Genomic DNA, 16,119 nt, shown 5'->3' on the forward strand with positions numbered 1-16,119 from the left:
TCAAACTTTTGTGGTGGTGACCCCTTTCACACAGCAAGCCTCTGAGGGCAACCCCCCTTATAAATTAAAAATACTTTTTAAATATTTAACACTATTATAAATGCTGGAGGTGAAGCCGGGTTTCACCTGACACCTTGCGACCCCCTGAGGGGTCCTGACCCCCAGTTTGAGAACCCCTGGCTTAGGTCAATCTAACTTGCCTCAATCAGGGGGGTGTCTTTTCACACCCGAGTGGCCTAAGTTAGATCGATTTAAGCAGTAGCATAGACTAGCCCTAATTTACAGCAGCCTTACCCAGACTGCGCCGCAACCCAGAGTTTGGATAGCACTCCCCTGGCACAGCCCTTACACTGGGGGCTGTGAGAATGCAGTATAAAGCTGGCCCTACTCTGCATCTATACCAGGGAAACTCCTCTCCCCCACAGGCTGGTTGTGGTACCTTTAATGCCTTCTGTGTACCACTGGAGCAGTGTAATTAGGACCAGGAAGGGGGTCAGAATTGGCTCCAGAGATTTGTTTGAAGGGATGTCTCACAAGTCCTCTATAGCCCACCATTGCAGTGCAGCAAAAATAATTCCCCAGGCTTCCCTGGCAGATAGTTCCATTCACTAACCTGTCCTTATGCTTAGGGTAGAGCCCCAGGAGTAACTTCAAAGGTACTGAGGCCTCAGCACTCTGGGATGTGGGGATTTAAAAGAAGCCCATGCTGCTATGATTGGCTGGCGCTTACTTTTCCTTTTACTGTGCACTAAGTTCTCCTGGTCTCTCTAACCTAAAACAAGCCTATGCTTTTATCACTGGCTGGTTCATAGATTCCAATGCCAGAAGGAACCATTGTGATCATCTAGCCTGACTCCTGGACAACACAGACCATAGAACTTCCCCAAAATAATGCCTAGAGCAGATCTTTTAGAAAAACTTCCAATCTTCATTTTAAAATTGTCTGTGATGGAGAATCCATCATGATCCTAGGTAAATTGTTTCAATGGTTAATTACCCTCAATGGTAATTGACTTATACTACAGAGGACTGTATAATTGTAAACTGAATACATACTGTACCTCTTTCAAGTCAGTGAAGGTGGAAACATTTCAAGACATTAAAATATTTTTGCAAAGAAGATAAGGGAGAGAAAAAAATACAATTCCTATTCAGTACCCAAGTATATGCTGGAAATTGCCCCAAAGCATATTGTGGTAAAAAGCTATTCTTGGGACATAGCTGGATATGTAGCTATTATATAAATTCTGAACACTCTAATCAGATTATACTTTAAAAATTCTATTAGTCCTGAAGTTTCTCTCCGCCATCAAGCTACTTTTAAACAATTCACGCAGTTTATTAAAAAACATACATGGCTCCTCTCTTGACTTACCTCTCTCCAGCTCCTTATCATCATCACATGAACAGACTATAAAAAAAAGAAACAAAAACCATCAGGAAGGGAGATATTCCTTTACGGGCAGTTGTTCATGAGTAACAATCAGAGCCGGCTCTAGGATTTTTGCCGCCCAAAGCAAACACAATTTTGGCCGCCTCCCACCCCTTACTTAATTATCCCACCCCCGACCCCGCCTCAACTCCGCCCCTTCCTCAAATCCCCAGCCCTGCCTCCTCCCCCCAGGCTCTCAAGCCTAGGAGGGAGGGAGGGAGGGAAGCGGAGAAGCAGCGCCACGGTCACTCGGAGTCTCCCCCCCTCAGGTTTGAGAGCCTGGGAGGGATGGGGAGACTCCAAGTGGCCGTGGCACGGGCGTCGCTTCTCCCCCTCCCTCCCAGGCTCTCAAGCCTGGGACGGAGAGGGAGCAGCGGCGCGCAAAACGGCCGCTCGGGATCTCCCCCTCCCTCCCAGGTTTGAGAGCCTGGGAGGGAGGGGGAGTAGCGGCGCGCGAATCAGCTGTTTCGCGCGTCGTGGCAGCAGCAGCGGAGGTGAGCTAGGGCGGCCGGGGCACATTTTTAGGGGCGGCATTCTGGCACCGGCCATGCCGCCCCTAAAAATGTGCCGCCCCAAGCACCAGCTTGTTTTGCTGGTGCCTAGAGCCAGCCCTGGTAACAATCTATGGATTCGCACTGTAGTCTTATTGGGAAACCTGGGAGGTGAGCGGGCGCAAGCCTGCCCACTTCTAAAGGCCCCTCCCCCAGCCTAGCGGGAGAGACCACTGGACTCAGGGACCAAGTGATTACGGGGGACAACAAATGAGAAAAACAGGGACTGAGGTGAAGGTCATAGGTTCAAAATGAGGGTACCGGATGGGGACACCGAGCAAGAACCCCGGACAGCATCCACTGCTCCTCAAAGGTGTTGAGGGAGCCAGCGGACACTGCACAGTGGAACTCTGCCCGGATACATGAAACTAGGGAAGAACAGAAATAGGCCCCACAGTGGCAGAACGCCCCCTTGTCCAGCATCCTCCTCCTGGTAGTGTAGATGGAGAGTTTGGCCAGGGCCAGGAGGAGGTTGAAGAGGAGGTCTCGTGACTGCATGGGGCCAAGGATGGGGTGTGCAAAAAGGAACAGGAGCGGGGAAAAGTGCAGCCAGAACCTCCACAAGAGGTTCTGGAGGAACTGGAATCGGGGCTGCAACCTGGCACATTCAAGATAGGCATGCGCCAGGTTCTCCCTCATGCCGCAAAAGGGGCAGGCCTCGGGTACGGATGTGAACCGCGCCAGGTACACGCCTGTGCTCACGGCTCCATTAAGGAGCCGCCAACTGATGTCCCCGGCAGGCCGTGGGACCAAGGTGGAATAAAGGCTGGCCCACCGGGGCTCCTCACCCCCTTTAGATGGAAGATAGTCCCGCCATTTGGTGTCGGGGTGGGACACAAGGGTGAGGAAATGCAGTGTGTGGAGCACGAGCGTGTACAGTTGGCCTCTAGGCGTGGTTTGGAACTGGACTGGCTGTAGGGTGTGCAGCTGGCTCTGGGTGTGGGAGCTCATGGAACAGGGGCCAAATAAAAATGTCCGGAGGGCCCGGGGTGAGGGGTGGGCGGGGAGCGCCCTCTTGCAGGGCCCACTGCAGGAAGACGAGAGAAACGAGTGACAAGGTGGCCTCCACCCCCTGGAGTATGCGCAGGTGGGTCAGAAGGGTGGAGAGCCCCATGTGCCGACTGAGCACATGGGGATCCACCCAGTCCCCCCCCGTCATAGTCCAGGAGGTCTCCGACCCTAGTGGTTTCTGCCAGGACCAACCTCTGGCGCACTGAGGGAGACTCTGCCACCTGCACATGTAGATCGGAGTTGTGTAGCAGGGGCTCCGCGAGGAGGTCCACCCCCTCAGTGGCCACAAAGGACCTGGTTGCCAAAAAGAGCTTCCAGGTCTGGAGGAGGTCCTGGTAGAAGACTGGCAGCTCTGAAAGGTCTCTCGGAAGACCCCTCAGGTGGAGAAAAAAGAGCTGCCCGTCATATTGGAGCCCTTGGAGGCGACGGAGGAAGGCGTGCGCCAACGTGCTCCACACCGGACTACCCGCACCATAAAGGAGTCTCTGCAGCGCCTGGAGGTGGAAGACATGGACCTGGCTGCGAAGGCAGACCAGGCCCTGTCCTCCCTCCTCCAGGGGAAGACCCAAAACCCCTGCAGAGACCCAGGGCAGCCCCGACCAGAAGAACCCCAGGGCCATCCTCTCCCGGGGAGAGACACCGAGCAGTCCTGTCCATCTCCGCAGCCGCTCACCCACCCTGGCCTCCAAATCCTGCCAGTTCTCCAGCGGATAAGGATGCGTGCTGGATAGATAAATGCCAAGACAGAGCAGCGGACCCGCACTCAACCGGATGGCTTGAAGAGCAGATGGGAAGGAGCTCGCCTGCCACCCGTCCCCAACCACCAGGCCAGAGCTCTTGACCCAGCTGACCCGGGTGGAGGCGGCTGCTGAGTAAACAGTCTGGCAGGCCTCCACCCGCACCAGGTCGCCCAGGTCCTGGACCGCGAGGAGCACGTTGTCGGCGTATGCCAACAGGACCAGCCACAGCTCCGGCTCCCGAAGCACCAACCTCATCAACCTCCGGCGGAGGAGACAGAGGAAGGGCTCAATCACCAGAGCGTACAGCTGGCCCGAGAGGGGGCACCCCTGCCGTACTCTCCACCCGAAGCTGACCGGCTTGGTCAGGGTCCAGTTGAGCCTGACCAGACACTCCGCCTCAGCGTACAGCACCTGGAGAAAGCCCACGAACTGGGGCCCGAAGCCAAACGCCTGCAGAGTGCCCAGGAGATACCCGTGGTCCATCCTGTCGAACGCCTTCTCCTGGTCTAGGGACAGGAGGGTGAACAACAGACCATCCCTACGCCCCAGCCACAGTGAGATGGCCTTCGCTACGACCTTATAGTCCGTGCTGAGGAGCGAGATGGGACGTCAATTTCGTAGGTCGCGGAGGTCCCCCTTCTTCGGCAATAAGGCGAGCACGGGCCGCCTGCACGAGAGAGGGAGGACCCCGCTTTTCAAGGACTCAGCCCAGACGGTGACAAGGTCCGGGCCGAGGACGTCCCAGAACACGCGGTAGAACTCCACGGTCAGCCCGTCCATGCCGGGGATTTGTTGGTGGGAGTGAGATGGAGGGCTTCCAAGAGCTCGGCCAGAGAGAGAGAGAGAGAGAGAGGGGCAGCTCCAGCCGGTCTCGGTCGCCCGCACTGACCGTGGGGAGTTCGGTCCAGAGCACCCTGCAGGCTTCAGCGTCGGTTGGGTCCGGGGAGAAAAGGCTGGCGTAAAAGGCCCTGGCCCTTCCACGCATCTCCTCCGGATCCGTGAGGGGGGCGCCGTCCTCCATCAGGAGGCAGGTGGTGACATGCTTTTTAGCCCCCCCTCTTTTTCTCCAGGGCATAGAAGAAGCGGGAGCTGTGATCCATCTTCCGAAGGAGACGGATGTGGGATTGAACAAAGGCACCCCGAGCCCGATGATCCTCCCGGTATGCTGCACAGAGGGTGGATCCTCGGGGCCGGAGGCTAGACACCTCTCTAGCTCTAAGACCTCCCACTCCAACTGCCCTATTACCGCATCTCTGCCAGCTGGTGCCCCAGGAGTAGTCGCGGCAGAAGAGCCATGCACACACCTTTCCCACATCCCACCACCGCCTTGCCAAGGGAAAGGCGGGCCGCTGCCCCCACCAGAACTCCCAGAAGGATGCCACGAAGCCCACGTCCTCCAGCAAGCTGTTGTTAAAATGTCAATATGCTGGCCCCAGCCTCTCCAAACTGAGAGAGGCTGTCACAGTCAGCAGGTGGTGATCTGAGAACGGGGCCAGCCGGAGGCGTGGGCCCGAGCCACATAGAAATGTGAGAAATAAATGCGATCCAACCAGGAGTGGCGCGACCGATTGTCCTCCACCTGGACATAGATGAAGATGGTGTCATCGTCTGGGCGGTGGTCGCGCCAGACGTCCACCAGGGAGTGATGGTCCACGATCTCCCTGAAGACGCCCACGGCCGCCTGGGATTTCTCGACTCCTGAGCAGTCCCAGTCTTCGAGGGTGGTGTTGAAGTCCCCGCCCAGGACCAGGCACATGTGAGGATCCAGGGTACACAGGGAGGATAGGGAGAGGGAATGGGGCTAACCATTCCTCCCTGCTAGGCCGTCTATAGAGAAGGAGGGCGCCCCTGGGGTAGGAGGAAGAAACAGCCGCTCCTCCCTGCTAGGCTGCAGGCAGGGGAGGAGGGTCCAGCAGTGGGGATGGGGGAGAGGGAACGGGGCTAACCACTCCTCCCTGCTAAGCTGTGTTCAGGGAAGGAGGACACCGGTGGGCGGGGAACTGTAGGGGGGAGCGAGGGAGAGGGAAGAAGCAACCGCTCCTCTCTGCTAGGCTGCGGGCAGGGGAGGAGGGTGCCAGCGGTGGGGTACGCAGGGACAAAAGAAGGGGGCACAGGTACTGGGTAGGGATACCGGCTCCTCCGGCTGCACTGGGAAGGGGAGGGACTACAATATCAGTGTGGGGGCTGTGACCAGTGTGTGTGTGGGGCAACCGAAAGGGGGCACAAGCACTAATGGAGGGGGCATGGGTGCATGGTTAAGGGGAACCGAACTGGGGGGGACAAGGGAGGGCAGAGGAAAAAGAAAGGGGCCAGGCAAAAATCACAGGCAGGAACTACAAGGGGAAGCGCGGGGCGGGCAACCAAACCAAAGCCCAAAGTTTGGGGTGCGGCAGGTAAATACTGAAGGGCTAGGGCGGGGCAGGCAAACCAACAGAAACAAAAACCCCTAGAGGGTCAAAGCAGGTGGCAAGCAGGGCAGGCTGCAGGTGGGGAGGGGCAAACTAACCACAGGGGGGTCGGGGGGGCACAGCAGGGAGGAGGCCTCACCAGCCAAACGCAGCTAGGGGGGTAGGGTAAGTCCAAGATGGAGAGGTACGTGCGCCCACGTGCACTTGTGTAGCTCAATTCTTGATGCTCACTGCTGCAAACAGTCCCAGGTGGTGAAAGGGGGGGGAACAAACAGCCCGTTGAGGGGCGAAGAGCAGGTCCAGGTTGTATGCGAGGTGGTGGCAGGGGGTAGCAGATGGGCGAGGGGGAGGGTTCCACGCCTCTCCCCCACGCTCCCCTCAACAGCAACAGGAGTCACCACCACCCCAGGAGCAGAGATGTTAAGAGTCACCCAGTTTGTAAACAAACCCCCTCCACAATGTCCCTTGGTAGGAATCCTCCTCTTCGGTCTCCTCGACGGCGAGCAGCAGCCAGCCGGCCAGGCAGGAGGGACCCTTAGGTGGTGGTGGGGCCCATGCTTCTCCCTCCAGAGGCGGGGGGGAGGGGCAGGCCAGCAAGCCCCCCCAACTCAGCAGCACAGCAGCGGTAGTCCAGGGAGGGAGACTCCAGCCAGCAGAAGCAATAGCAGCTCAGGAAGGGAAGGAGAGAGCTCCAGCCAGCAGCAGCAGCCCAGAGCAGCCAGAGAGGGAGGGCTCCAGCCAGCAGGGCAGCCCAAGAGGACTGTAGTGGGGTGGCTGCGTCACTCCTGCAGAACTGGGGTTGAAAGCAGCCCTGGAAAGGGCTGTGGCTGGGAAAAGGAGTGAAAGCAGCCACAGCTGTGGCCAGCTCAATTAGGGCCCAGCTGGCCCTGTAAGAGGGCTGGGGGCCAGGAGCTGAGGATTCTCTCTCTAGCTGTGGAGAGAGAAGGACCTTACTGCCTGGGAGCTCAGGGTACCAGGAGTAGAGCAGGGCTGGGGAAAGGCAAGAGGAGCTGGGGAGCTCTAGCCTAGCAACTCCCCAGGCTGAGGCCTTGATAAAGGCCTATGCAGGTACTGGGGCTGGGAGGTGAAGCCCAGAAATAAGCAGAGGCAGCTGGTCTAACCTCCTTGCCAATGATGAGTGGCCATGACAGACTGCAGTTTGCCCCAGTGAGTGGGGACTAGATGATGACTAGCAGTAGCCACTGCAGCAAGGTGGGTGAGAGGGTTGGGGGTTCCCCTGGGAGGGGAGACCCAGAGCCCCTAGGTAAAGGGCACCGGGGTCCTAAGGCAGGCGAGTCATCGGCCAGCAGAGGGCGCTTCGGAGGCTGAAGAGCTAATTCCCAAGGTGGCCAGCAGGAGGTGCCACATGGTGAGTCTCAACCTCACTACACCCACACATACATTATAGTGTCCCAGTGATACAAAGAGGCTGCAATTACTCTTCAGAGACTGGACACCACTCCAAACAGGAGAATTTCCTACCAGCTATTATATAGCAAGTTTATAGTTTCCAAAATGTTCCTACAAGATTCTGCTTAACACTGACCTACATTTGAGAGAATGGAGGACACCAAGCACAAGGATGTATCTTATTGTTCCATATGTTAGGATTCGGCCTCTCTCACTTTTCACCAGTTCCATTCACTCTAGTGCTTCTTGTAAAGGAGGGACTTGTTAATTTCTGTATATTTCATTTGACATTTTACCCACTATACATTTATTCTGAAGTAGCACTCAGCAGGGACTGTAATCCCAGCTGCTACTTCAGCACATGCCTGGGCTAAGACCAGACTGGATTCAGGAAACTTAAAATAAACAACACTAGAATTACTGCCTACAAAACCTCCCCTTTTACAGCCCCATGTCCTAAAGCTTCATCAGAGGTAAGACTGCAGCTCCACTGACATCTTTCAGCAATCTCCCTTGCAGAACATTTCTTTCACTAGATACAAACACTCATTTGGATCACTAAAGCCACCTTACTCTTGAAAGTGCATTACATTTCCTGAGAGCTGTCTGCATTTACCTTTGTGCCAAGATAGAAGATTTGACCACCACAGCTGCTGATGGACTGGTAACATGCTTTCTCTCCAACCAGGGCCTGGGAAAAATATAACATTTACTCCAGCACAAGCTGCTTTTATTTTTATTTTCAGTGAACATAAATGACATGTGGCTGTAACTAAACCCTGGAGACATTTAGCAATGAAGAAATAAAACAAGATTTGGGGAGGAGATAGCAGTTTTCCCAGTCATGCTGTACACATGAAGTGGAGCTGGAGACCTAGCCATCCAACCCCTTTAACAGATGCTAACTCGTACTTCACTGGAAAAGTCATTCAGTGCAGGGAACACTGTCTCTCACGTGTCAGTGATGACAATTACTGTGTTCACAAGACACCACCAGGAAGCTAAAAGAAAGAAAAATCTCATGAGAAATGGCAATTCAGAGTAATTCAGTCTTCTTATTTCACAATACAAGGCATTTCTGCTCAGGTTTACCTAGTTAAGGCCAGAGAGAGAAAGGAAAAAAAGAAGATAAAACATAGAAGGATGAAATCTTCAATAGGAGAGTGCCCTGAGCATCAGCCAGGATGTTTGTTAAATATGGACTCCAAGGAAAGAATATCCCCTACCAAATTATCATCCTCACTTCCTCCATCCCCTGGGTTTTTCTAGACATATCCCCATCTGGCACAACCCTGCTTACCATATGAGACCTGGTGAGATTATAGCCAAAGAGGATATGACTGCAGTCTTTGCATAACAGCAGCTGGAAAAAAACTGGTAATTTACCATAGCAAAACTGGTTGAGTGTTGCCTCTACAAAGGTTAATGGTGATCAGCGTCTCAACACAAACAACATTAACAAGGGGGAAGGAATGCAAGCCAAAATAGGGAAAACAGGTTAAAGAATATTTAATTTAGTTAGATGTATTCAAGTCAGCAGAGCTTGATGAAATTCATCCTAGTGTACTTAAGTAACTAGCTGAAGTAATCTTGGAACTGTTAGCAAATATCTTTGAGAACTCGTGGACGATGGGTGAGGTCCCAGAAGACTGGAGAAGGGCAAACATAGTACCTTTCTTTCAAAAGGAGAACAAAGAGGACCTGGGGAATTAAGGACTAGTCAGCCTAACTTTGATACTTAGAAAGATATTGGAACAAATTATTAAACAATCAATTTGTAAGCACCTAGAGATAAGGAATAGCCAGCATAGATTTGTCAAGAACAAATCATGACAAACCAACCTAATTTCCTTCCTTCTCCTACTGGTCTAGTGGAGAAGGAAGAAGCAGTAGTGAGAGAGATCAAGATATTTCACATCAATCCCACATGACATTCTCATAAGCAAGTTAGGGAAATGTGGTCTAGATTAAATTACTATGAGGTGGGTGCACAACTGGTTGAAAGACAGTACTCCAAAAGTAGTTATCAATGGTTTGCTTTCAAACTGGGGGGGCCTTATCTAGTGAGGTCCTACAGGGATCAGTCCTATTCAGTATTTTCATTAATGACTTGGATAATGGAATGGAAAATATGCTTAAAGTCTGCAGATAAAACCAAGCTGGGAGGGGTTGCAAGCAATTTGTAGGATAGAACCAGAATTCAAAATGACCTTGACAAACTCGAGAATTGGTCTGAATTCAACAAGATCAAATTCAATAAAGACAAGTGCAAAATACTTCACTTAGGAAGGAAAAAAAAAATCAAATGCACAACTACGAAATGGGAAATAATTGGTTAGGTGATCATACCGCTGAAAAGGATCTGGGGTTTCTAGTGGATCACAAATTGAGCACGAGTCAACAATGTGATGCAGCTGCAAAAAAGGCTAGTATTCAGGGGTGTATTAATAGGACTGTCGTATGTAAGACATGGGAGATAATTGTTCTGCTCTACTTGGCATTGGTGAGGCCTCAATTGGAGCACTGTGTTCAGTTCTGGCTGCCACACTTTAGGGAAGATTTGTATAAACTGGAGAGAGTCCAGAGGAGAGCAACAAAAATGATAAAAGGTTTAGAAAATACTATCTATGAGGAAAGGTTAAAAAACTGGGCACGTTTAGTCTTCAGAAAAGATGACTGAGGGAGGACCTGATAATAGTCTTCAAATATGTTAAGGGCCATTACAAAGAGGACTGTGATCAATGTCCACTGAATGTAGGACAAGAAGTAATGGGCTTAATCAGCAGCAAGAGATTTAGATTAGATAGTCGGAGAAAAAAAATCTAACTAAAGTTAGTTAAGCTCTGGAACAGGCTTCAAGGGAGATTGCAGAATCCCCATCATTGAAGGTTTTTAAAACAGATCAGAAACACTTGTCAAGGATGATCTAGATTTAGTTGGTCCTACCTCAGCACAAGGGGCTGAACTTAATGCCTTCTCAAGGTGTCTTCCAACCCTACATTTCTGAGTCTATATTCCCACTTCTAGGATGCGACCCGCCCCAGCACCTCTGAGCTTCAGCAGCTTTCTGGAAAACAGCATCCAATGAGACCATACAAGAACCCTCTTGCAGCACTGTGTATTGGGACCTGTCATTATAAGAGGCCAGGGGGCCCCAATAACTTCAGTTTCTTCCACTCAGTTTTAGGAGAGGAACGCTGAGGAAAAGGGAAAAGTGTGGCCTTTGCATAATCACTCTACCTGCCCAATCTCAAAGAACCAGCTGCTACAGTCACCATTATATTTTTTCTTTGAAGAGGGTTCTGAAGCTCAGTGGGATGATGATGCATCCTATAAGTGTGAATGTGACGAGGCAACACTTCAAGAATTATCAGTTCTTGCTAAACTAACAAACAAGCTTTTTAAAAAGGCTCTTTAAAGACAACATTTTAAGCAGTCCCAAACTTCCCTGTTTAAAAAAAGCAAATTTCAAAGACTTATCAAATCGACAAGTAAAATACTAGCAGGCTACAACGTTCGTAGGTCTTTACCAATGCTTGGCTGACATTGCCTCCTGTGGCCAGTGATTTGAAGTGACTGCTGTTATATACTAGCTGCACCTCTGAAATCTCTATAGTCTCCAGCTCCTCCTGCATCTGGCGATCTATCACGTGCAGCTTCTCCACACTGTCCAGAAGCACTACTGTGCGTGAGTTTATCCACTGGAAAAAAGGCATATGTCAAACGTCAGCAACATTTAATACATAACTATCAGGACACATAGCACAATATACTACAAGAACACCCTAGAGCACTAATATCTTAAGCTAGTGGTAGCTGGCAGCATACAGAAGTTATTATTCTGGGTATTTGGGGTAAGGCTGAAGTTTAGAATCCAACTGCTTTACAGGGCAAAAGTGTAACTACAAGGAAGGTGACAACCAGAAAACTTTCTTTGAAGCATCCAGTTATGACAAACTTCCTCAGAGAGTTTAACTTCTTAGACTGTATGTATTTAGTCAAAAGAAAATAGACCACAATTTTTGCTCTTACACATCTTGAAGAAAAAGAGTTACGAGAAGGTGAGTAACCATTTTATACTTCAGTATCAGAGGGGTAGCCGTGTTAGTCTGAATCTGTAAAAAGCAACAGAGGGTCCTGTGGCACCTTTAAGACTAATAGAAGTATTGGAGCATAAGCTTTCGTGGGTGAATGCCCACTTCATCAGACGCAAGTAATGGATGAATTTCCATTACTTGCGTCTGATGAAGTGGGCATTCACCCACGAAAGCTTATGCTCCAATACTTCTATTAGTCTTAAAGGTGCCACAGGACCCTCTGTTGCTTTTTACAGATGCAGACTAACACGTCTACCCCTCTGATACTGAAGTATAAAATGGTTACTCACCTTCTTGTAACTCTTTCTTCAAGATGTGTTGCTCATATCCATTCCAATTAGGTGTGCGCGCACGCCACGTGTAAAGTTGACAAAGTTTTTCCCCTAGCAGCACCCGTCAGTTCAGCTGTGAAGCCCCCTGGAGTGGCGCCTCTATGGTAATCAATATATGATCCTGCCGACACAGCACCTCCTCAGTTCCTTCTTGCCAGTTCACTCCGACAGAGGGAAAGGTGGGCGGGTTTGGAATGGATATGAACACCACATCTCGAAGAACAGTTACGAGAAAGTGAGTAACCGTTTTTTCTTCAAGTAATTGCTCGTATCGAATCCAATTAGGTGACTCCCAAGCCTTACCTAGGCGGTGGGGTCAGTTATGGAATTGCTGATTGGAGTACCGCTCTGCCAGAAGCTGCATCATCTCTGGTATGCTGGTGTAATGGAGAGGTGAACGCATGCACCGAGGACCAAGTTGTTGCCCTGCAAATTTCTTGGATTGGGACCTGGGCTAGGAACACTCCTGAAAAGGCCTGTGTCCTTGTGGAGTGTGCTGTAAGTGCCGGGGCTGGTATCTTGCCAGCTCATAGCACGTGCAGATGCAGGACATGATCCAGGAAGATATTCTTTGAGATGAGACCGGGAGCCCTTTCATATGGTCTGCCACAGCTACGAACAACTGGTTCGACTTCCTAAACTGCGTAATGCGCTCAATGTAGAAGGCTAGTGCTCGCCGAACATGCAGAGTGTGCATCCTCTGCTCGCAGCTACTGGCATGAGGCTTAGGATATAAAACAGGCAGGAATCTGTCTTGGCTAGTATGGAAATGTGACAACCTTAGGAAGAAAGGCCAGGTGAGGTCTGAGTTGCACCTTATCCTTGTGGAAAACCATATAAGGTAGGTCAGAGGTAAGGGCCTTTAAACTCAGACACTCTCCTTGCTGATGTAATAGCGACCAGGAAGGCTACCTTCCACAACAGATAGAGAAGGGAGCAAGTCACCAGTGGTTCAAATGGGAGCCCCATTAGTTTGGAGAGGAACAAGTTAAAGGTCCCACACAGGAACAGGCTGTCTAATCTGGGGATGTAGCTGTTCCAGACCCTTGAGGAACCGGCCAACCATGGGGCTGGTAAAAATGGAGCGTTCAGATGCTCCTGGGTGGAAAGCCGAGATAGCAGCGAGATGTACTTTTATGGATGATGCTGCCAGGCCTTGCTGTTTCAGGTGCAGAAGGTACTCTAGGATGAAAGGTATAGATGCCTGAAGTGGGGGTGTATGAAGCTGGTCACACCAGCAAATAAACCTTTTCCACTTTGCCAGATATGGCCCTAGTAGGGTTCTTCCTGTGCTGAGTAAGACTTCCCTTACCTGTTCCGCAAACAGAAGCTCCTTGGGGTTCAACCATGAAGCTTCCAGGGCATGGGGTGGAGGGACTGGAGGTCAGGGTGAAGACAACCGTGGTCCTGAGTGATCAGGTTGGGGAGGAGTGGCAACACGATCGGGGCATCCACCAATAGCTCCAGGAGCGTGGTGTACCAGTGTTGTCGAGGCCACACTGGTGCCACCAGAATTATCTCCACCCCGTCCCAGCGGACCTTGAATAGGACCTTGTGCACAAGAGGGATCAGGGGAAAAGCGTAGAGCGGGCAGCTTCCCCAGGGTAGCAGGAATGCATCCGTGATTGAGCCTGGACTGTGTTTCTGGAAGGAGCAGAACACTGGGAACTTTCTGTTGCTCCAGGTGGCAAACAGGTCGACCTGGGGAAATCCCCACCTTTGGAAGATGGAGTGTATGACATCCGGACGGATGGACCACTCGTTACTGGGGAAGGATCTGCTGAGGTGGTCCGCCAGTGTGTTCTGAACTCCGGGTAGAAAGGATGCTTCTAGGTGAATGGAGTGGGTTATGCAGAACTCCCATAGCCAGAGGGCTTCCCGACATAGGGGAGAGGAACAGGCTCCACCCTGCTTGTTGATATAAAACATGGTTGTGATGTTTTCCATTAGAACTGCCACGCACTGGCCTTGAAGTCGGGCCTGAAAGGTTTGGCAGACTAGTCGCACCACCCTCAGCTCCTTGATATTGACATGGAGAGAGCTCATCCTGTGACCACAGGCCCTGCGTTTGGAGGTCTCCCAAATGTGCCCCCATCCCAGAGGTGACACGTCCGTTACCAGGGACAAGGAGGGCTGGGGGGTGTTGCAGGGGACTTCTTCATACACTGTCCAAGGGTCGAGCTACCACTGGAGGGACTCGAGTACTTTCTCTGGCACTGTGACCACTGAATTCAGGCTATAGCGCCCCGGGTGATACACCAAAGCGAGCCATGCCTGGAGTGGCCTGAGCCTCAGTCTGGCATGCCGGATCACGTAAGTACAGGCTGCCATGTGGCCAAGGAAATTCAGACATCCCCTTGTTGTAGTGGTCAGGTACTGTCTGAGGCCTTAAATAATGTCTGTCATGGCTTGGAATCGGGACTCTAGCAAAAGTGCTCTTGCCTGAACACAGTCCAACACTGCCCCGATTAACTCTATTCTTTAGGTTGGTGACAAGATTGACTTGTTCATGTTGAGAAGGAGAGTCTCTCGAAAGTGGAGCTGACTAATTGGAATTGAGACTCCAACTGCTCCCTAGTGTGCCCCCTGAGCAGCAAGTCACCAAGGAAGGCTGCTACGACCGGCATGCAGTTGGTGAACACTTGGGGGTTCTGTTGACAGGCCGAAGGGGAGGACCATGAACTGATAATGTTTGTGGTTGACCACAAACCGTAAGAATCATCTGTGTGCAGGCCAAATAGCTATGTGAAAGTACACGTCTGTCATGTTGAGGGCAGCATACCAGTCTCCCAGATCCAGAGAAGGGATAAATTGTACTCAGGGAGACCATGCAGAACTTGAACTTTGCCATGAACTTGTTGAGTCCTCGCAGGTCTAGAATGGGTATGAGACCCCCTTGGCCTTGGGGATTAGGAAGTGTCGGGAATAGAATCCCTTGCCCCTGAGGAACCTCCTCCACTGCTCCTATAGTGAGGAGCGCCTGCAAATCCTGGATAAGGAGTTGCTCGTGAGAAGGGTCCCTGAAGAGGGACGGGAAAGGGCGGGTGGGAGGGAGGGCAGGAACAGAACTGAAGAGAATATCCCATTTCCTCCATCAAGGACCCAGTGGTCCGAAGTTATTTGGGACCAAGCATGGTAGAAGTGGGACAGACAACTCACGAAAGAAGGGGAAGGATACGGAATCGTGGCTGGTGCAGCATCCTCGGGCGCACCTTCAAAAGGCCTGCTTGGAGCCCAACGATGGTTTGGTCAGGCCCTGGCCCTGCCTAGGCAGGGAGTGGGATGGCTTGCGTCTGCCATTCCTGCCCCTTCTCCTATAGAAGTCCTCCGTTGGCTGAGAAGAATAGGAGCGTTGCTGCGGCTTAAAATGTTTATGTTGGGTTGCTGGGGTGTGCATACCCAAGGATTTCATAGTAGCCTGGGAGTCTGTTAGTCTATGCGACCTGGAGTCCATCTGCTCCACATACAGGCCTACCCCATCAAAAGGCAGGTCCTGCATGATCTGTTGAACCTCGGGCGGAAGCCACAAGGACTGCAGCCATGAGCTACGCCTCATGGAGATTCCAGAGGACAAGGTACGTGCCGCCAAGTCTGCAGCGTCCAGTGATGCCTGTAAAGAGATCCATGCCATTGCCTTGCCCTCCTCAACGATAGCTTCAAACTCCTCCCTGGACTCTGCTGGCACCAGCTCCTTAAATTTCAGCATCAAGTTTCAGGAGTTGAAGCTGTATCTACTCAGGATTGCCTGCTGGTTGGCAATCCTGAAATGCAAGCCCCCCATGGAGTACACATTGCACCCGAACAAATCAAGGGGCTTGGTGCCCTTTGACTTGGAGAGGCAGCTACAGCAAGCCCAGCACCCTTCTCGTTTACTGTGCCAATGAACAGGGCTGTGGGTGTGTGAAGAGGTATTTGTACTCCTTAGAGGGGGACGAAATACTTTCTCTCCACACCCTTCACAGTGGGAGGGATGGAGACTGGGGTCTGCCAAATGGTCTTTGTGTTGGCCTAGATAGTTTTGATAAGGGGTAGAGCCACCATCGATGGGCCTTCCATGGCCAAGATGTCGAACATAGGGTCCTCTGACTCCACCACCTCCTTGGCCTGCAGACACATAAATCCGTGCCATCCTGTGTAG

The 16,119-nt window shown here is 51.6% G+C and overlaps 1 protein-coding gene across 3 annotated transcripts in view; it reads right to left on the reverse strand.

The window, feature by feature from the left end:
• VPS8 (VPS8 subunit of CORVET complex) overlaps positions 1 to 16,119 on the reverse strand; it is a 258,292-nt gene that overhangs the window by 186,516 nt on the left and 55,657 nt on the right. For all 3 annotated transcript variants that reach the window (XM_054038927.1, XM_054038926.1, XM_054038925.1), the window contains exons 14-16: positions 11,083 to 11,253; positions 8,169 to 8,243; positions 1,376 to 1,411 (exon numbers count right to left, since the gene is read on the reverse strand). In XM_054038927.1, coding sequence (XP_053894902.1) covers positions 1,376 to 1,411; positions 8,169 to 8,243; positions 11,083 to 11,253 — 282 coding nt within the window. The remainder of the gene's footprint in view (positions 1 to 1,375; positions 1,412 to 8,168; positions 8,244 to 11,082; positions 11,254 to 16,119) is intronic.

This window comes from Malaclemys terrapin, chromosome 9, assembly GCF_027887155.1.
Source record: "Malaclemys terrapin pileata isolate rMalTer1 chromosome 9, rMalTer1.hap1, whole genome shotgun sequence".
NCBI classification, from domain to species: Eukaryota; Metazoa; Chordata; order Testudines; family Emydidae; genus Malaclemys; species Malaclemys terrapin.